Raw genomic sequence first — 20,194 nt, 5'->3', positions numbered from 1 at the left:
GTTGAGCCCCGCGAGGGGTACCGAGTATCGTGAATGAGGATATATGGCTCCTTTCCCTTGATGGGTTCATTTGTTTGTTGGATGTTGTTAATTCGAGAAGACTTAGCTAAGTTGGTTTGGGTGATTCGGGACTCGGGAGTGGTGAAGCTTCGGTGTCGCAAGTGTGGTTGGTTGGCTGACTGCGGCCGCACCCGCACGGCATTCTGCGCCAAACTCCCAAGTCTTCTACAATACGGTCTTCTACTTTCTCGCTTCGAGTACAATCGGAAATATGCTTTAGCAACATCTCATATTATGACTAGCTAACCGCCAACGGACAGCGCAAAACGCAAGTATTATGCACACGGGAAATGCAGCCATAGTGGCTAAGATACAAGTGATATAAAACAATATAGGGGTATGAGTAACGATGGGGAGAACAGTAATAAATAGATAATACATGTGACCAGCACAGGAGTGACACAGTGGCACAAAAATGGCATATTACATCAAAATAATAACACTGAATGGCAGGGTGAAGGAAAGGAAGAGAATCAGAAAAAGAAAAGAAACAAAAAAAAAAAAAAAGGCAAAGGCAAAATTCAAATACAAGAAGCAGCAAAAGCTGGTGGTTGGAGATCAACGAGCGGAAAAAAGAAAATGATAATACAGCCCGTTGTAAGCCTTGGCTGAAAAAGTGGTAAAAAAACTCTCAGCCATGCGATGCCCTCTATGATTTTGTTCCAACCGAGTTGTTGCGCCCCTTCTATAGTCCCGAAAACACGGGCGTCCCAAAACACCTCTTGTTTCCGATAATTTCTCTTTTCTCTGGTGACCTCGAGAATTGTTGATGCGAACCGTAACCTTGGAAAATAAAGATAAAAAAGATAATTGCCGTTCTAACGCCGAATCCAAGTCAAACCAATCAGTGCAGAAGTCGAAGCTGGTGTAAATGCAGGAATGTTGTATGATGAATGTATGTGGGAAGAAAACTCCTGGTCGCATAGCGTTCGTGACAGGCTCAGGCGATACCGGATCACGCGTTGCTCTCCTCTCGCTTGCGCTTCTTCAAGGAGCGTCGGTCCCCAGACGAGATCTCGGCGCTGTCATCCGAGTCACTGGTAGTCGACTTGGTCGCGTTTTCGTACAGAACAGGACCCATCGTGGATGGATCCTGCTCTTCGTACGCCTGGGCACCATTACTGTTGTCAATGACGCCCATAACGACGGATGTGGCAGCGTGGGTTCTGGCGTGTTGAGCGAGGTTGTCGCTACGGGAGAACTTCTTCCCACATTCACCGCACTCGAACGGCTTGTCCTGCGTGTGAAGAGAACGGTAGTGACGCTTGAGGTGCTCCTGGCGGCGGAAACGGCGGGAGCAAAGGGTGCAGACGAAGGTCTTGGAAGGGTCCTCAGTCAACGACTGCTTGCGGCCACGGCGGTTGACTGAGACAGGGGCGGATGCAGTCTCAGACCCGGAAGAGCTCACGACAGAGTGCTGGCGGGCCTGGCAGTCTGCATGGTCGTGCGTTGGCATAGACTCAATTGCGTTATCATTGATAGGCATCTGGGCCTGCATACCAGCAAATGCATCGGTGTCGTCTTCAGTCGAGGCCTTCTTGGGCGACTTGCGGTTGCAGCGCTTCTTGGAGGCCATCTCCTCTGAAGCTTCACCAGTTTCCGCGGGGATGGCTGGCAGACCAGAAACAGACACATCCAGCTCCTCGTTATCCTCCAAGCCGTGCTCGCTAAGGAACTCGTCCTCATCCAGAGAGTAGGTTCCAAGGCGCTGTCTCTTTCCACCAAGGTAGAAGGTGCTTCCACTGGGGTGGAAGTCAACCAGGCGGTTCACAAACTCGTCATCTGAGTCGAGGTCAGAGAAACTATCGAACGTTGGCAGACTGTTAAGCGGGTCCTCGTTGGAGGATGTGAAAGATGGAGCGGGGTTCTCGTGGACGGGCAAAGTGACAGCCTCGCTACCGAGAACCACCTTGGGCTCCTCATCGTCGCAAGACAGAGAAGGAAGCGGTGGCAGCTCAGTAGGAGCGTTGTGCGCCGACTCCACGGTAAGTTGCCGGGGGTCACAGAAAGAAGTGGAGTGCTCAAGCTGGAGTGGTGATTGGGACTGTCCAAACATAGAGGAGACGGGAGAAGGCGATGGAGAAAGGGACGGGCAAGAGCTGTTAGCTGATAGAAGCTCCGAACCATGACTCGAGATGGAAGGGTTGTGGATGAATACTAAAAGGAGCTGTTAGCTTTCCGTCTCCCTTTCTGTGCCGGTGGCTTGTTGTCTTCCCAAGGAAGCAAATCTCAAAGCTTACCTGGAGTCATGGCAGGCGATGCCGAGCGTTGCCAATCAACGTTGGCTAGGATCTCAGTGTGGACTTCGCCCTCGCACCCCTCCTTAACACCCTCCACCTTCTCCAATGTGAAGAAGCTGTCGATGGGGGTGTGGAGGGTACCGTTGGAAGAAGGCGGGCTGCTCACAGAGCTGCCGGCGGCGGAAAGCGGTGGTGTTGAGGGGAATGCGTAGTATTCGTTGCCGACGAACCTAGTGTCGATGGGCATCAAAGCAGGCGAGCCTTGCACGGCGAGAGATGACTTGAAGTTCGATGGCTGTGGGGAAGCGATTGGAGTCATGTTCATGGCACCGCGGAAGGCGTTGGTGGTGGCCATTTGATGCATGTTCAGGACTGCAGGAGCAGAGTAGATGGGCTGCTGCTCGGGCACGCAGTGCTGCTGTTGAGGCTGTTGCTGGGCATGTGGGAATTGCGAGACCTGGCCATAGTATTGCATTTCAGAAGGATGGCCGGCGTATTGTTGTCTCGGTTGTGACTCGGCAGGGTAGTATGCGAATTGTGGCTGTCCACTGGGGGGCATTGTATATCCGTCCATTGTTGCTAGAAGTTGATTCTATAGTTTCATCAGTGTCTTGATCGGTATAAAGAAATGTCAAAATACTCACATTAGTTGGAAGTCGAAGTATAGGAAGGAGCAGACGAGTGCCAGCTCTCAACCAGGTATTATTAAATATAGATATAATATGGAGTGGTGGAGTATATTATTGGCGAAGTATATCGGCCAGGGTGATTGTTGGAAAGAACGTCGTCGGATTGCTCTCGCTCTCAATGAAGGAATGATGAGAGAGGCGGGAGTGTATCAGAACGAGCTCAAGGCAGCAGGAACACTTGAGTATAGCGGCGAGTTGAGAAGTCGCAGTTCCGTGCTTCGGAAAAGATCTCGTCTTCTCAAGACGGCGTGTCGCAAGGTCTATGAAGGAAGGACAGGAACCTGGATAAGAGCAGAGTATAGTATGACGAGCACTCAGGCAGGAACCGGAAGACAGGCAATAGTCGCAAGAGAAAGCAACAGGAAGCAGGAAGTCAGAGAGAGAAAAAGGAAAAGAAACGAAGGACGAGGGAGCAAGAGAAGTCTAAAAAGGGAAAAGGAAAGGACAAATTGAAATAAGGATAGGAAGAGAAGATGAAGTCGCGGGGTGGGAAATGAGAGACAGGGCCGATATGGGAACAGCAAGACGGAATGGAAGGATGGTGGAGGATGATGGACGGGCTGGTGGATAAAAGAGTGTGATCTGCTTGTGCTACGAATTGGCCGGACTGGAGCCGTACTTTTAGGCTGGAATAATCCCAGAAAAAAAAAAATAATAATTAAATATTTCCATTTAATTTATTTATTCTCTAATTTAGAAATAATCAGCCAGCGAATGATCTGATGATTCCACCGAGATGGTGTCATATCACCACAACGACTTCTAGTAGTAATGTCCGGTTCTTCGAGAAGCCAACGGCTCATGATAGCACGACGGATGGTCGGTATTTAATCTCGCTGGCAAGTCGAAATTTTGATACCCAGCGCACTCCAACTGCAGTTGCAACTTGCAGGCCTCCCAAGGTTCCCGTTCAGCGTTGGCCTTGACGGTGGGACTGTCGACGGGCAAGGAAGAGCACAGAGCAAGCAGCGTGGTCAAGGCCGTCGGATGTTGTGCTCTTGCCCAAGTCAGCGAATGGCGAGGGCGAGGGCGAGCAGGGTGTGGCCCACTCGCAACATCAGCCGGGGAATGCCAGAAAGCGTAAGTCGGTGGGGTCGCAGCACGAGTGAGTGGGAGTGGAAGTGGCCCCAAGGCCCATTTCCAATGGTGGCCTCAAAATCCATCGTCCATTGTCGCGGACCCAATTCCTGCGGTCCGGTTACAGGATCGGTGAATGCGGAGAGCGATCTCTCCCAATGGAGGGTTGTGCTTGGTGTTGGTCTTGGTCTTGATGCTCGCCCTCAGGTGTGAGACTGTGAGCCTGCCCACCACGACTGCCTGCCAGTCGCAGCTGGCGAGAGATCAAGGTTTCCAATGAGCTCGCAACCTGCACTGGTTCCGTGTCTCAGCTCTGAATTATCAGACCTGCGCTGTTGTGTCCTTCGCTGGCTGAACCAATTCCGAGACGTGGTCGACCAGTACACCCAATGATTTTCGCTCCTGCCTAAAATAGATCACAATTTGATTAATTGCTGTGCCCTCCCCCGCCAGTCACGCTGCGCGCTCTCCCTCCCTCCGGCCTGGAACTCAGCCTGCCTCACCACTGCTGTTGCTCCCTCCACGGACTTGCCCGCGCCAACTGACGAACGCTCATCCAGCAATCGCATCTCCCCAACGGCCTCGACAGGTGATGCCTCGTCCCCTCGGGCGCCGTAACTCGGCCTCGTTCCATCGTTTGGCTTATCAACGACGTGCACACCCCCAGTCCAGCGAATCAGCAGCCGACTGGAAATTGGTGTGGAACACCTCGGTTTCTTCTTTTGAATGCGAGCGGAGAAGCGACCGGCGACCCTCGGCCAATTGCAGTCTGGCCCTGGTGCGATTGTGACAGTCTGGTTTGAACCGAAAAAGTTGGCTGCGGCGCGAGAAAGAAGGATTGACTCGCTTGCCTCCCCGTCCTCGTCTTCGGCCCCACTGCGTGCGCATCCCGTCCAGCCACTTGGGGGATGGATGCACCCCATGCCCAATTTGTTAAAAGAAAGAATTGCGGTCTCAACTGGGCCTATGAGCTTCCGTCTCCATCGTTTTGATTGCGCTCGAGCCGTCGCCTTCATTTTGAGCAAGATCAGCAGAGGCACTGCCAGAGCAGCAAGAGGATCTCTTGAGTCTGTGACTGTGAACACAACACACGGCAAGGTCGATCAGAATCAATTCCCCGGGCTGGGACCCTGCCAAACGAGGATTTGTGCCACCCCGACCCTTGGTAGTGCCACCTCTACTGTCGCGGTGGACTTTCCTTCACGACAGCGATGGAAGACAAAGGAAAGACTGACCAACCAGACCGGAGTAATAATCATTCAACATTATACCTCGCTATATCAACGGCTGTTATTGATTGGGGGTTTGGATATGCAAAATGGCGACGCTGGCGAGCCAAGGCCCAGGATTGCCAGGTTTGGGTTGGACCTGTTCAACATTGTCTCGACCGGTCAGTTTGTTCCTTGCGGCCTACTGCAGGAACAAATGCGGAGAGCGCGCAGCCTTGCAGGCTTGCAGCAGCCAAGGCTCTTGTCGGAACATCGCATCCACACAACAGACCCAATGTAGAGTCTGGTCATGGTCAAATTGCAGGTTGTCCTCACCACCGACTGCTAAAATCGGAGGGAACGGCTAGAAGCCAATAGCAAGGTTGCTCAAAAACGCGCCGCCGAGCGCAGTCCCGGTCGACAGGGAAAACTGTCGTTACGCAGCGTCAATTCCTGGGATCTCGCTATTTTGGTTGATTCCCTTTCGCCTCTTGCCCAATAAGACACATTCCGGGCTTGCTTACAGCCTGCTCAAGGTTCCGTGTCTTTGTCTCGACCGTCTCAGATACTTCAGTATCAAAGAACCTTGCCTTTGGTCCCACTCAGCGATAACCCAATCCTGACTTTGGTGGCCAACGTTTTCAACAGCCCGCTAGTTTTGCCTATAGTCTACCGGTAGCAGATAATGTACTAGGAAACCAAAAGTCGGACTATCAAACAGGTACAGCCGCAGCTCAAGGTTCTATCTTCGACATGAGAAAACGCAAAGCAAATGGTTCTCGGTCTTTGCGTTTTGGTGTCTGATCGCGCCCCTCCATATTCAAGCCATGATAACGAGAATGCAATCGCTATCAGTCTCCATCACGGCAATAATCAGGCCCATATCGAATCCTTCAAATGCAATGATCAGCAACACATAACTTTATTCGTCGAGAACCTCCATCACCGACAGGCAACTCCCAAACCAGCTGACAGCTCAGTATACAACCCCAAGGTTCATGCAAGGGGGTTCGGATAACCGGAGCTGTCAATCAGATCTCAGACCCATAACCGTGGATGACAAGGAATCTTATATTCTGGCTTCGTAGTCGCCACAAGCCCAGCGAGTTGGTTGGTTTAGCTGAGGAAGGTTCAATGATGCGTTCCCGAAAGTTACCAGGCTTTCGTCGCACACGCATCATTTAGTCTCGACATTAATGGTTGACAACTCCGAGTCAGTTACCGACTCTTACACCGACATTCATTGTGCACGTTCATTCTCATTTACTGGGGGAAAGGGCAAGAACTGCAAACACGGCAGTATTCAAACTCCATCATCAGGTCCAAGGTTGCGATGAAGGTCATTCCAGCCAACTCCTGCCAACTCGAGAAACGTCGCCCTCCATAATAGTGGAGAAATCGGACTAATCAAGTTAAGTCTCAGAATCTAGATTGTATGATTCGCTACTCTAAAGATATCTTGGGTCCACTATCGCGACTATTTGTTCCTTGCAAAGGACTAAGGTACTTTTTGACGTGAGGGTTCGCGGAGATGACATGGAGACGGGATGTCCCTCCAAAGTCCTTGGACAGAGGCAGCAATCTGAGTACTTTCGCCTCGTCATCTCGTCGGCTCGGCCCTATGCCTCCGTAAATTAATAACGGCTGGACCTTGGAAACTCCTCCTCTTGTTCCCCTTCGGCCGTTGAAGTTATCCACCTCTTTGATTAAACGCCAGGCCAGAAGGCTTCCAGAAGGAAATGGTGCGGTTCTCTCCCATCTAGCTACGTAGCAGATATATTAGATGGAGTTTTCTCATTACCGCGATGGGGCTGTGTGGCCTTCTCGAAGCAATCGACGCCTCCACTCGCATGCAAATATGAATCGTACGGGCGATGGGGAGACTATTGGCGATGGATCTTCGGTCGGAGAAGAAAGCAAGTAAGCAAGCTCGAGGTGCATCTGGTTTCAAGACTCACCGTCATTTCTTAGCATTCACGGCATCAATGCCGAGAGAGGAAAAAACCGTTGTCGCACAGGCTCCTGCAATCAATGTGACGGGTCGGATTCTTCGCCAATGACCCAGTGGCATGGCACCAGTCAGTGGTATCAGATTGTAGCTCTGGCTGAGAATCGCCAGGCATTCATACAACCAGGAGGACAAAGCAGGAAATGATAAGATATGAGGGACTTTCAACTGAAAGGCAATTGCGCGTATCTGACGGCACCAACGACTATCGAATGCTGATAGGCAAACAGACCCCACGGTCTTGGGCAACAGAGGAAAACAAAGGAAAAACCGCCCGCCGCCCTGCAGATACGTAGCGTATTCCGAACGCCAGGCACTGCGCCTGTGATGCGATGATCGCCGCCGTCACGCTTTCCTTGCATAACTGCCATCGTCTGATTTTCGAGTCCCCGTCTGTCTCCCCGACAAGTGGATGACAGGTCGAATGTGAAGAAACCCCCACCAGAGGCAAATTCTCGACGGAGAACAGTCCGACAAAGGAAGGCAAACGAGAACCGCAAATTGCACTGTCGCTCTTGCAGACTCCGATGTCCCTTGTTGGTTGTTTTGCTTTTGATGATTGGACCATCATCCACGAGGTCCCTTCCAAGCCGGTGATATGCGAGGCTCGAGCGAGGCAATATGACAGCCAAGCGGGATGGGCCTCGTCTACTGTCCAGTCATCAGTGTCGTTCTTTCGAGAGTGGGCACCACCAGCGTCAGACCCGCCTGCGGACGGGGCCCTTCCTTTCGAGGCAGAGCCCTCGTGCGAAGTTGACAGGACTAAACAAGTATACCTTGGAGAACTTGGTCGGCGGGTTCTCGGCCACGCCGCTTACATGGCGAATCAAACGTCGTAGCCGTTCCGTTTGGCAGTTTCACATCTTCAAGAGTGGGATGGTGAAGACCCGGCAACACGGTGGGTGGGTGGCGAACGCCGTTGAGATGTCAAAGGATGCCATCGAGCGATGGCAACGATACGAAGGTGCAATTGCCGAGAAATCAGAGAGAGAGAGATGTCGTCTGACTGTTCCAACCAACTACTAACTGTCGCATCGACCGGAGTGTTCTGGAAATAGAGCACCAGATGTTCCACTAGAGCCGACCGTGAGGCCAGACCCAAAAGACCAAAAGCTGCGGGTCCCAACGCCTTCACGTTCAGTCATGCAATTATGGCAACTTGAAGTCGAGCCTGTTCCTCCATTCCTTGACTACGGTCTCCCAGCCTCCTTCTCAAAGAGGGAGGAAGGTCAATCATGATTGTGATCATCCAAGGACTCAGGCCCCAAAAGAGACAAAATCACAGGGACGCCAGCGGCAAGAACCGACCGGACCGACGATGCGATGGAGATCAAGCTCCAAGTTGCTCGAGGGAATATTCCCTCATAGCGACTCAGTAATAATGACGATGATTCCATTTGCCACAGTGCATTCATATTTCATAAATTGATGCAAATGAAGGCGATAGAGCCAAGACAATAAACTCTCGGTGGGGAGAGACGACGACTCGTGAATGCGACCGTATGGCGTATCCCAGTCCCAGGCCCAGCCAGTCCAGCTCGGCAGTCGAAGCGAGCGACAATTTAAGTTAACAATCTGAAACGGGCTATGCTATTCTGCAGTCTCCAAACCCAATAAAACTTCATCTCCGGCGTATCCCCTGTCCGCTCCACTCTCGGCGCTCTAGCCCAGTCACGTTGGACGGCGACGACAATCAGTGCGACCGGAGATGCAACTATTGAATAAGAATACAAATAGGCTTCACATAGCGACCTTCGAAGAATCTTCCACTGCCAAACCCAGTGGTGCTCATCCTGACTGGCGGGGTCGTCGTGTTATTTGCCGCTTTGCGTATCCTGTATAGAGTTCGACTTCAGGCCCCAGAGGTTAATCGAGGCAGAGTGAGAGGGGCGATGCTGATTCAATTGATAATCCTCGGTCGAAGTCCGACAGACTGATTCATGAGATACACTCAGCCTGAGGCAAAATCCTGCGTCGGTCTCAGGAAGAAACGCGCCATCTGTCTCCATGGACCTGGGACACATTTCCGTCCACGCTCGCCTCGGAGCCATGCAGGTTCAAAGATCAAGATGGCGCTAATAATAGCGCGTTGCGGGGGTGCAGACCCAAGTTGCAGAGCCGTTCCAAGTTCCAACTGAACACCGTGTCCACTATCACACAATATGAAAACACAAGGAGGGTCAGTTTGTGTCATTGCGTTATCTACTGATAGGCTATCAGCAACAGATAAACGAGCTTGACTCAGTGGTTACCCACTGGCCGGGAAAAGGATTCCCTCAATTCGGTGCCTTGATGCCAATCCTGGGGAAGGACCCAAGGAATCGCTAGCTTTGCTGCTCAACCAAAACGCTGTCTTCATTTGCCGTTTAGGGAAGGTGACGACTCAACTCCGTGGATCACAACTTGTGGCAACTGGCAATCCACTGGCTCAAATAATCGCCGGCAAACGTGGCAGCACTAGACTAGATGGGCCCGAAGCAGTGAGCATCATGGTAGACAGGCCCTCTCCAGCGCGGCAAAACCTGTCTTTTCCCGCCTGTCGATCTCTGGAGACGATGAACGTAGCGCAAAAGCAACCAAAGGACCAAGGTTGAGACCGGTGCACACGTGCTTGATGCTGCATCCAGTTGGAGACGACTGATAAACGGTGGACCACCAGCCCAGCAAAAGGCTCAGAGAGGCCCGTGGAATCCGTCAAAGGCCGTTCCAACAGTAGCGCATGAAGTGGATTCTATCCGTCAGCTAAGACAATCTAACTGGAGCCAAGCAGAATTTGCTAAACTTGTCTAGGAACTCAGCCCGGTTCCTTGCAAGGAATCGGTCGGAGTCTATTCCCTATGCGGGAAAATGTTGTCTATCCGACCCGCGGTTCGAGCAGAGGAGAGGAGTCCAGAGGAGCTGCGTGGGACCCAGAATCTTGGTAGACTTTGAATAGTCTCCAAGGTCCCTCAGCAGGAGCACGCATTTGTCCAGTTCTTCTTCACGCCTCGAAGGGGCATGATTGACGGCTACCGTCGTGGTATCAACACGGTCCGCTTCCTCACCATCTCGGGGCTCCTGGTCGGGAACTTCCGCGATGCCCTCTCCGAGAGCGAAGTCGAAGTCCGAGTGCCAGATATAGTGGACAATACGAAAACAATACGCAAGCCACAGGGAGACCACGACTCGCGAACGTGCCTGGCAGCCTGCCGAGTGCCCACTGCCACTTCCGATCGAGGAGTGAAACAACAACAACCAAACTTCACTCAAAAGAATCCCGGCCTGACAGCTTGGTTCTCTATTTGTCCGACGATCCGCAGTTCAGGATGTCTTCCGAACTCGCCGTCGAGAGCGAGCTGAGCCAATCCGTTGTCCGCTGACACGGCCTGGCTTTTTTTTTTCTTCCTCCAAACCAACGCACTCCACTGCAGCCAAGGAACTCTGGACGAGGAGAATTCATTATTGTGCCAAATTGAAACCACTGGAACCCACGCGCGGTGGCCTCAAAACTCTATCTGGTCCCGCCGATCCTCCACTTGAGATCGCAATTTATGATTCTCTTTTGAAGTCTTCTGTCCAATCGTGCGTGCAGGCCTCTGTTATCACGGCACAGTCAAAGGGCCAAGCCTGCCGTCCCAGCTGGACCCAAACGTCCAATTGGCACCCTCGTGGGTCGGTCGGAAAACGTGATGGATGCACGTCCTCTGCATGCTGCACGGTGCAGGCGTGCACGTTCGAGGATTCAGGTCCCTTGGGGCGATCGACAAGGCCGGGCCATCTTTCACTGTCCAGGTGTCGGATCTTCAATCTGCCTCTGTGATATGAAGATCAAGCGGTGTGCACGAGGCACGATCTGGCACTCCTCCACTCACGAAATGAAGAACGAGAATTGGTTCCAACAATTCAGTCGACAGACGACAGCTGAATCCTTTGTCTCGAGTCATTCTCATTATCTCATTGGTAGCCACCTACGAGTCAGTCAAAAGCACAGGCACAGGTACAACAAAGTGGCAAGCTGAGTGAAATCAGATCTACCATGGAACGGAATGAACCATAATGCAAGAATGGAACATCAGGGAATTATTTCCGAATGCGTCAATTCCCTATAGCTGCAGTCCTCGCCTATCAAGCGCTTCAGCGCTTCCTCAGACCTGGTGGCGTCGAAAGCACGCCTGTGGTATGAACTATGGTTCGTGATCTTCAGCTTTGGAGATCCAGGATGCCGGGTATGATCGGACTGTCTCCAGCAGAAGCAGGGTTTTCATGTGCGAAGTACGGCCATGACTACGAGACAATTTTGATGGCTAAAGTCGGGGCAGAGTCCATACTTTGGGCGAAACAGCCCTATATTTTCGCACAACCAGACTCAATTTTGCTATTCAGTGAAATTATATTGAATTTTTGGATATGTGGCTCTCAGCTATTGGTCCTTGGATATTGAGGTGTGTCTTGCAGTGTGGTCTTAGCTGCTTCAGTGCGTCCTGTGAAGTCCTGAGATAAGTGGCTATACTCCGGAGCAGCATAGAGTATCATTGACAGTGAGCCTTTCAGCTTACTAGATTACCTTTATTTCCTTCGAATCCAACCCCTAATGAACCGGTGGTAGTGCCATCGTCCATGATGATATTCGTAGCACTGAGGCCCATGTTGAGCAGATACTCGCCTCGATATGCAATGAGCATGCTACTCAGTACATGGTATAAAACGAAGCGTAAGCTCCAACCTAGTTAGAATATCAAATTCTACTCTGTTTTCGCGGTTTATTATGCTTGACTGTTCATTTATATGTATGTGTGTATATATATATATCATCGTCCACAGCCCAGCTAACGGCGTGCAAACTAGATCTATCAATCAACGAATTTAAATTCATTCCCAGATAATCGTATCACAGCGGCCATTGCCATCCCACATGTTACGAACCTCCTAAATGGCCGGCCATTTCTGTTCTCTTCTACTGTACCGCAATTGTCAGTGTCTTGACAACGCGGGAAGAACATGCATGCAGTACTCAGGCTCGGTTCGATAAAGATACAGAATGCACAATATAATACTCGTCTGCTGGTCATCCCATGAGTCGAACTATTGCGCAAACGTGACAGTCTCTGAACCATTAGAGCAAAGAGCAAACGGAAAACCTCGCCTGCTCCATAGAAGGCACCCGGTTCAGGAGGTGATGCAGCTCAGCACGCCATCAAATTCAACTAAGCAGCCTAAATCGCAAAAATCTACCATCCAGGAAGAGCAACAACGGCCGGGATGAGCCTCGGGTCGGGCGATTCTAGGCCTAAATGGAGATGTATATATATTACATAGTTCGATTGGGAAAACCTAGGCGAATAGGCCCAAAGAGGCTCACTCCGGGACCGGGGTCAAAGGGCCCTCGATGAGATGATATGACCTGAATATCATCCTGCCTACATTAATCTGCCATTTGCGTACCTCGACAACAGCGGGAGGGTCTATATGATATCAAGATATGTGGGAGAGAGGAGAGGTGCCATGTACGTGCTTGCCGAGTATACGAGTATACAGAGGGTGCCTTGAATGCAGCTCGAGGGTATCCTCGTTGGGATCCGATGGGAGGGACATGGGGGTCCTTCCTATACAGGGAATCAAGAATCCGATGAAGGTACGTGGTTCATGATTTCATACGATTGTTGACGCCGCGATACAAAGGCTAAGACCCGAGCTAAGCTACTCGTTAAATTTGACCAACGATCAAAGGATATTGTCTATATCCAGCTGGCACGACAGCAACAGCCTCGAAATATCAAGGACCACACAAGTTACGGAACTGGAAGGTTTTAACAGCGTTATGGCACGTCAGCAGGATGAGCCGCTGAACCGCAACTACATCTGAACCTAGCTGGATGCTGAGTCTACTACTCCATGACGGTGTACAAGGCTGAAAGAACAGCGTGCAAGGCAGCCTAGTATCACCGGGTCGGACATACCCAGACAGTGTAAGCATAGCTACTGCGATCTGGCAACGTAGACCTTAGAGCAAGAGCACCTTCTACCACCCGCTCGGGACGGCCAGGAAAAGACGCCGGCAGGATTTATACGTAATGATTATGACAGGCGCCTGGCGAGGCAACCGCAGCGGCCTGAACATAGACTGCCAGAGGACCTTGTTAGGCCGAAACCCGCGCGTTCTCGTACTAGTGGGCGGCGCACTGCAGTTCTAGGCTCTCCGGGAGGATGAAAAGAGGAAGAGGAAAAGAGAAAGGGAGAAGCCAGGTACTCAGACCAGGTAGACGTCCGCAGCATGAGCAACGAAGTTGCGAGGCACATCTGGAGGATAATGGTCAATCAAGATAGATACCGAATCCCACGCCAAAAAGCAAACGTAAACCGTGGGTACCGGGCCTACTATCTGATTACTGTCATGCCCCTGGGCTTATCACTATTAATAGATAACTTATCGCCAGCTTCGAAGTATCTCAAATCATTGATCCTGTGGGAAGATCGGCACCATATCGTATCAAAATACGCAAAATCCGTCCAGAATCCAAGGCGATGGCGAAGAATAAAGAAAAAAAAAACAGAAACGGCAGGCAGTGCGAGACTTCGAAAAAGAAAAAGAAAAAGAAAGGGAAAAAGAAAAGAAAACAGACCGTCTCGATCACCTCAACATTGAGTTCAGTTGGGTGACGACTGGCGGAGCAGCAGCTCGAGAAAACAAAGCACAAATCCAGGCCTCAGTGGATGGTAATTAGATCAAGCTCCCAATGGGAGTCAGTCTCTTCCTATCATATGTTATACATCCGAAAATCTCATCATAAGCCTTAAAGATTGTAATATGGAAAGAAGAGAAAAACATCTCGCGATCTGAACCGAAGAAATTTCGCTGATTATGTAATTTTGTCTATCTACACGTGACCCCGGTCAGCGAGAAAGAGAAACAAAAGGAAGAGGAAAGCGGAAGGGGTTCTTCCGCGCCGAGCACACAGAATAAAAAGCCGCCGCGCAAGGACAGACTTTGTTTCTTTTTCTTCTTTCCTTTCTTCGTGCGGCGACGCAACTATTCACCCGTGTTGCCTGAACATCTTTTATTTTACCATGATGTATTCTCAGGTGTCCGTTGCGTCACAGAAGATTGGAATTGCACGCCGGTTCGTACTTTATTGGTCTTTCTGATTATTCTCGAGGATGAGACCATTTGGTTTGGGATCGGACATACCTTCGTATTTTTATACGATTTTTCTCGTCTTTATGCGGATGAGTGTAGACTATACTCAGTAGCTTGTTGGAATAGCCAGTATCAGAATTTTGCGTCTTGTCATCAATGTCATTGAAACGTAGTCTAATTGGATGTCATGAACGCCATCGCAGCTCCGGTTCTGCAAGTCTATTCACCCTGCTCGTCGCCAATTTTCTCCAGCTTGCCCATGTCTCGCTTCTCACCAGCCTCGCCAAAGATGCGAATCCTGTCCACTCGCGTCTTCTCACCGTCGCCATCGCCCTCTGCAATGAACAGATTCAGCGAAAAGACAGTCTGGAACTTGACGAAACGCAGGTCAATCTTGGCCGTTCCCGTCTTGGGGTCCCAGTCTCTATCCTCAATTGTCACCGTCTGCACGGGAGGAATGTCATCCGCCTCATCGAACCCAAGCACATGCGAGCGGTTCGTATACAGATGAATCACCTTGGGCCGCATTGGAAGATCCTCATCATCCTCTGCCTCCTTCGGAGGAATGGAGGTGATGTGCAGCGAGTGCACCTTGAGCGTAGAGCGGAAGGGAATGTAAAGCATCAGTTGTTCGTCGGTATCACTCTCGACCCAGTCCGCTCCATCCTTGCCCTTTCCATTTCCAAGCGCAGATGGCTTCGACGGCTCGAAGAGAGTCCTGGGAATACCGAATTCGCTGTCCAGGTTCAGCAGTTCGAGGCCCTTCACATCGTACTCGTCTGTGATATCACTGTATCCCTTGGGGGTGGCGGCACCGACCCATGCGCCGCCTGAGGCTTCGCCCGCGGCGTCTCCAGAGCCTTCACTCTTGCCGGCCTCGGTGGCGAGTTTGCGGATAACTTGGTTTAGTTTTGTAGGGTCTGCACCGCGGATCGTGTTGGTGGCACGGCCTCGTTCGAAGACCATAAATGTAGGCATACTGAGACAAGGAAGTTAGCACGAGCGTCCCTGGTTATCACAGTATCCAAACGTATTTTTAAACCGTTCCGAAGGGACGTACGCTGTGACGCCATATACCTTGGCGAGATCCTGTTGTCGGTCAACATCGATCTTGGTGAAGGTGACTCGGTTGGGGCGCGAAAGCTGCGCGGCGAGCTGGTCATAGACAGGGGCGATTGCGTGGCATGGTCCGCACCACTCCGCGTGGACTAGACGGCATCAAGATGAAATATGTCAGTTATTGTACTCGAGCAGATGGGAGAGCTGGCTAAAGAGGGGTGAGGAGGGAGAAAGGCGGGGGATCAACAAAGAGGAAGGGATCTCACAGTCTGCGACGACGAAGGTGGAGGAACTCAGAAGATTGTTGAATTGCTCCTTGGAGGTGATATGAACAGGAGACCCCATTGTGGCGGTTGATGCAAGGTGTTGGATGAGGAGGGAGAAGGATGGGGGGGGAGAGGCGATGTTCGTGTTGACAGCTTCGGACTCGATTATCGATAATATGTCATCAGCCCCTCCGCGGTGAAAAAAATGTCACCATCGCACCTACTGTCTTAACATCCTTACTGAGCGTCTAGTTTAGTGAATAATTTGGGAAGAACATGTCGATACAATATATTCATAATGTGTAATCATCAATCATTCATCATGTGAAGCTCATAATAACTTCGCGATGCTGCATTTATATGGCAAATGCGTCTTCTGTAGCTCACCAGACCGATATCTCAGAGGCATACAGGAAAAAATTCCAGCCCTCGCCACTTTGTTGGATCAGTGGCGCTCTGTTCTGCAGATAGTTCTCCTATGGGAAGCCGGGTTGGAGATGTCGAGTCGAGTATTCCATACGTTGCCCTTCTGCGGACGCAATGGCAATACCGGACCTCGAGTCGATCTGTTCTCAGAAACAGACGTGAGGCTCACAGTCCATTTGAGATGGGACAACCACGGACAATCACGGACAAACCCGGTGGTCGCACCTCGACCGCGATTTTGACCCCGAGTGTACGGGGGTCTCGATGGACGAGAAGAAACAGCAACAAAGGCAATCAAGTCTCTCCCCCCATCACGTCTTCTGCCCATTCCCATTATCATTTCCATTATCATAATCATCATCCTCCACTGCAAACAGCACCTTCATCCAAAGACTACACCCGCGACACCCAACAACAATCTCCCCATGCTCCGCTTCCCTTTCCAGATCCCTCTCGGACACAGAAAACCCCCGTTCGTCACCACACCTACAACCCCGATACCAGATATCGCCTCCCTCAGGATTAGAGTCCTCATCGCACGCAAGATCCTCAAGATCAACAACCTCCAACCCCGTATGGAAAACCGCGCCGCCATTCTTCTCTCGCCCCGCCATTCGACCCCGGTCTAGTCGGAGAGAACGGTCATATTCGGCGCGTAACGTAGCATCCGAGAGCGTCTTGTATGCGGTTGTGATCTCATCAACTGTGATGGGTTTGTTCCCAGTGCGTGAGGGTTCGTAATCGTCGGAGGAAGGGAGAGGGAAGGAGGAGGTGGTGGTGGCTTGTTCCTGTGCGATTGCGTTCGCGCTCGGCGCTTTATCCGGGTGGTATTTCAGGAGCGCTTTGTGGTAGGCGATTTTAAGTTGCTGTTTCGAGAATGGGGTTGTTGAGGGGCCTGGGAAGGGGAGGTTTAGGATCTCGTAGAAGTCTGGGGTCGTAGAAGTCTGTCGAGTCATTTTTGTCGGCGCCCCCTCTCGTCGTGGGCTCTTCAGACTTGGATGCCGTGGGATCGGGTTCTTCCTTGAGGTGTGAAATGAGTCTCTGTTGTTAGTTCCTGAGTTTTAAACTGGTAAAATGGACTCCAGGGAGCCCAGTGTGAGCTGGAGGTTGCGTGCTGTCGGGCAAGAAATATTTGCGGGTGCGGAGTTCTTCAGATGGGATGAACTTCCGCCGCACGCGATCAGTCAGCCTACGATGTCTTTTCAGTCACTCAACACTCAGATTACTGCGATAATTTATATAGTGTCTTTAAGTTTATTTATTCCCTTTGACTCTCTCATACAGCGCGCGATTTCTACATTTCAGGAAGAAGGATGAAGGAAATTCTTGATATATTGTCTAGCACCACTAGCAGGAAATCTATGCTATAGTAGTACAGTCTAGTGGAAAGGCCCAACGATTCAGCGTTGAAGGCCTGGAACATTCAGGTAATGGTGACGATAAGAGTCGGATATCGAAAATTTGGCACAACAAAAAAAGAAAAGAAAAGAAAAACAGGAGTATGTAGATGTCAGAAGTACTCCATGACGGCTGAACAGGGACAAAACTCAAACAAAACCGAAACCGTAATCAGATAGCTAAATGAAAGCCGGTATTCATCCTTTACTCGGAGGACTTGAAGACAAATCGGTCTTCAGGCTTGCTGGTGAAAGGAACACCGAGCTCGAGAAGCTTGACATAGACATCGGCGAACTCCTTGAAGAAGACATCGCTGTCCTTTGCATAACGGTCGACGTGCTTCTTGAAGCCCTTGTCCTTGATAATGGCAATATCGGTAGGAAGCATCATGAGAGTCTTGGTAGTCTTGTCAGTGAACTGGGCAGGCCCGTTCCACTTGCGGTTCTCCCACTTCTCGTCAACAAGCATGCGGAAGAACTCATTGGTGAAGACAGTAGGGCTGAAGTTCCAGGGTCCATCGAAGCCGGAGCGGTCGGTGTGAGCACGGCCAAGAGCGTGGGCGCCCAACAGCGCAACCATCTCGCGGTCGTCGAAGCCCATGCGGCCGAAGACATCACGGATGTGGACGTGGTCCTTGGCGGCATCGGGGAGCCGGCCGTCGGGTGTGCAGGCTGCGACATCCTTGTCCTGACGACCAGGTCTCCAAGGGATGGCAGGGCCGCCGAGTTCCTGAACGGCACAGGAGCCGGCTAGAGTCCAGAGATCGGAGTAGGTGATCCAAGGGAACTTGGCCTTGATAGGCTCAAGGAAGTCACGAGCGTGCTTGAGACCAGCGTTGGCACCGTGGTCGGACTCGGGGGCGAAGCGCATGGTGGCGCCGTTGCTACCTCCGGTGCCGGTTTCCTTATCGTAGGTGCCACTTGCGTGCCAGGCGAGACGGACGAGAACCTGTTACAGCGAGGTCGACGTTAGATTCTGTTACGCAGGTGGATAGGGATTGCATGGTGGGTGACTTACTGGTCCGTAGCTGCCGTCATCGTAGTCGGTCTCGTTGGCGATACGCTCAGCAATGGCATCGTACACCTTCTGGTAGTCGGCCTGGGTAGGGGTGAAGTTCGCGGAGTTGATGCCACTGTCGGCGCCCTTCAGGTAGAAGTATGCACCAGCACCACCTGCAGCGGCGAGACCAGCCCACAGGAGGGTGTTGCTGGAGGACTTGGGGGGCTCTGCCTCGGAAGAATAGCCACGGCGAGAACCAGCGCGGAAGCCCTGAGGGAGAGCGGAGCGAGTGCTGCGGACAGCAGGTCTGAAGGAGGAGCGCAAGAGAGCGCGAGATGCGGATCTAGCAGCAGATGCCATGGTGATGATGTGATGGATAAAGGAGCGGATGGGAGAGAGGGAAGTGAAACCAGAAGACGAAGGAGAAGTTGGAGACGAAAAGAAGGAGATGACGATTATAAGCGAAAGAAGGAGTTCGGAATGAGCAGGATGAGGGGACAGGGATACAGTAGACCACTCGTAAACACTGATCCAGAGTTCCCCAGACACCGAAGCCTGTCGAACACGCTCGCAGAGCCAATCATTGGGGCCACATTTGTGAGCACTGGAGCCAGATCTTTCCAATTGAGTCAGCAGTGCGTGAACAAGGGCAGACTCTCTCTCCGCATTTCTGTGTCGTTCTCCGCTCAGTGCGCAGGGGTGGCGCTGCAGAGTGAATAATGCGTGGCAACATCATCAAGCAAGCCCTCTCCGACCCATGGGTCGCCAGAGCTCCCCCTTGGGAAGGCCATTGTATTACAGAGTCTAAGCATCGCGATTATTAACGGGAGTGTTCTGTTGCTGGTCGATATACATCAGCAGCCGAGGCCTTGACAAGCCCATGCTCCATAATTGCTGGAAATATGGGGCTCTCCCTCGCAAATTACCAACAGCCACGCGCTGTTTGGTCAGCAAGACAGCCTCGACTGGGCCGTTGTCCGCGGAAAACGCCGAGTCTTTTCCGCGCGGCTGACTCAGCTGGCTGCACAAGCACAGCATAACTCTCACAAGTCACTTCGGGATGGCAAGAACTGATAGACCAAGCTCAGAAGTCTCGACCCAAGAACTGTCTCGGACTAAGAAATGATCCAGAGTACAGAGTACATGCGAGGACTACATGCAAAGACTACACGTATACGGTATAGAAAAAAATGACATTGGGCTTTACAAAGCTAGAATGTTCGTCGTAAAAATAGTCCTGCTGTTCAACAATAACAAACACCAGGGTGGAGTAGACGCAGTCCTGCTAAAAACTGTTTGGTTTTGATCTTCCACTGAACGAACTAAAAAAAAAGTATGCCTCTATGCCACTGTCAGGCTAGACGCTCACTGTGTGGTTCGAGACGCTACATTATCATATCAACACCGGTTCCAGTCTGTCAAAGTCTCAGCTGTCTCGAAGATGCAGGCGTTGAATCTCAATCATCTAGAGTTCAACAACCCGCGCCGAGCGCGAAAAGTCGATTGTTGTGGCAGACTGGACTGTGGGAGAAGTTGAATGCGAGGAGGGAACAGAGAAGAAGAAAATTCCGCTGGCAGCTAGCGCGGGTCCACGTGATACACTTTCGCTTATGGGTCATGTGATCTTCATGGGCAGTATGGTGTACTTGA

At 51.4% G+C, this 20,194-nt stretch overlaps 6 protein-coding genes across 6 annotated transcripts; 2 read left to right on the top strand and 4 right to left on the bottom strand.

Moving 5' to 3' along the window:
* Nucleotides 1-829: 829 nt before the first annotated feature.
* sebA (putative C2H2 transcription factor (Seb1)) lies at nucleotides 830-3,114 on the bottom strand. Its single transcript, XM_040813011.1, has 4 exons — nucleotides 2,945-3,114; nucleotides 2,301-2,892; nucleotides 1,561-2,217; nucleotides 830-1,494 (listed from the first exon to the last, which is right to left on the bottom strand). The coding sequence occupies exons 2-4, from the start codon at nucleotides 2,872-2,874 to the stop codon at nucleotides 1,016-1,018; spliced, it is 1,710 nt and encodes a 569-aa protein (XP_040663836.1). The 5' UTR covers nucleotides 2,875-2,892; nucleotides 2,945-3,114; the 3' UTR covers nucleotides 830-1,015.
* On the top strand, nucleotides 2,885-3,620 carry ASPVEDRAFT_442573 (uncharacterized protein). The gene has a single exon (XM_040813015.1). The coding sequence runs from the start codon at nucleotides 3,023-3,025 to the stop codon at nucleotides 3,440-3,442; it is 420 nt and encodes a 139-aa protein (XP_040663835.1). The 5' UTR covers nucleotides 2,885-3,022; the 3' UTR covers nucleotides 3,443-3,620.
* Nucleotides 3,621-4,482: 862 nt separating this feature from the next.
* ASPVEDRAFT_880585 (uncharacterized protein) lies at nucleotides 4,483-5,810 on the top strand. The gene has a single exon (XM_040818229.1). It carries the CDS (start codon nucleotides 4,793-4,795, stop codon nucleotides 5,573-5,575), a length of 783 nt encoding a protein of 260 aa, XP_040663834.1. The 5' UTR covers nucleotides 4,483-4,792; the 3' UTR covers nucleotides 5,576-5,810.
* An 8,805-nt stretch (nucleotides 5,811-14,615) lies between these two features.
* On the bottom strand, nucleotides 14,616-15,800 carry ASPVEDRAFT_124409 (thioredoxin-like protein 1; the record flags this gene model as incomplete). Its single annotated transcript, XM_040806176.1, has 3 exons — nucleotides 14,616-15,375; nucleotides 15,457-15,604; nucleotides 15,722-15,800. 3 exons carry the CDS (start codon nucleotides 15,798-15,800, stop codon nucleotides 14,616-14,618), a joined length of 987 nt encoding a protein of 328 aa, XP_040663833.1.
* A 329-nt stretch (nucleotides 15,801-16,129) lies between these two features.
* Nucleotides 16,130-17,370, bottom strand: ASPVEDRAFT_441942 (diphthamide biosynthesis protein 4). Its single transcript, XM_040812999.1, has one exon. It carries the CDS (start codon nucleotides 17,101-17,103, stop codon nucleotides 16,459-16,461), a length of 645 nt encoding a protein of 214 aa, XP_040663832.1. The 5' UTR covers nucleotides 17,104-17,370; the 3' UTR covers nucleotides 16,130-16,458.
* A 23-nt stretch (nucleotides 17,371-17,393) lies between these two features.
* On the bottom strand, nucleotides 17,394-19,398 carry ASPVEDRAFT_147337 (peroxidase). The gene is made up of 2 exons (XM_040808118.1): nucleotides 18,563-19,398; nucleotides 17,394-18,493 (listed from the first exon to the last, which is right to left on the bottom strand). The coding sequence occupies exons 1-2, from the start codon at nucleotides 18,902-18,904 to the stop codon at nucleotides 17,750-17,752; spliced, it is 1,086 nt and encodes a 361-aa protein (XP_040663831.1). The 5' UTR covers nucleotides 18,905-19,398; the 3' UTR covers nucleotides 17,394-17,749.
* Between the last annotated feature and the right edge of the window lie 796 nt (nucleotides 19,399-20,194).

Source organism: Aspergillus versicolor, assembly GCF_001890125.1.
Source record: "Aspergillus versicolor CBS 583.65 unplaced genomic scaffold ASPVEscaffold_2, whole genome shotgun sequence".
Classification (NCBI taxonomy): domain Eukaryota; kingdom Fungi; phylum Ascomycota; class Eurotiomycetes; order Eurotiales; family Aspergillaceae; genus Aspergillus; species Aspergillus versicolor.
The sequence above is the reverse complement of the archived record's forward strand: the minus strand, read 5'-3'. Positions and strand labels throughout refer to the sequence as shown.

Coding starts and splice junctions, on each gene's coding strand:
- sebA (XM_040813011.1), bottom strand. CDS start 2,874: ATGGACGGATATACAATGCCCCCCAGTGGACAGCCACAATTCGCATAC. Junction 2,218..2,300: donor ATCGCCTGCCATGACTCCAG/GTAAGCTTTGAG, acceptor AGCTCCTTTTAG/TATTCATCCACAACCCTTCC. Junction 1,495..1,560: donor CGACACCGATGCATTTGCTG/GTATGCAGGCCC, acceptor ACGACCATGCAG/ACTGCCAGGCCCGCCAGCAC.
- ASPVEDRAFT_442573 (XM_040813015.1), top strand. CDS start 3,023: ATGGAGTGGTGGAGTATATTATTGGCGAAGTATATCGGCCAGGGTGAT.
- ASPVEDRAFT_880585 (XM_040818229.1), top strand. CDS start 4,793: ATGCGAGCGGAGAAGCGACCGGCGACCCTCGGCCAATTGCAGTCTGGC.
- ASPVEDRAFT_441942 (XM_040812999.1), bottom strand. CDS start 17,103: ATGACTCGACAGACTTCTACGACCCCAGACTTCTACGAGATCCTAAAC.
- ASPVEDRAFT_147337 (XM_040808118.1), bottom strand. CDS start 18,904: ATGGCATCTGCTGCTAGATCCGCATCTCGCGCTCTCTTGCGCTCCTCC. Junction 18,494..18,562: donor ATGACGGCAGCTACGGACCA/GTAAGTCACCCA, acceptor TCGCTGTAACAG/GTTCTCGTCCGTCTCGCCTG.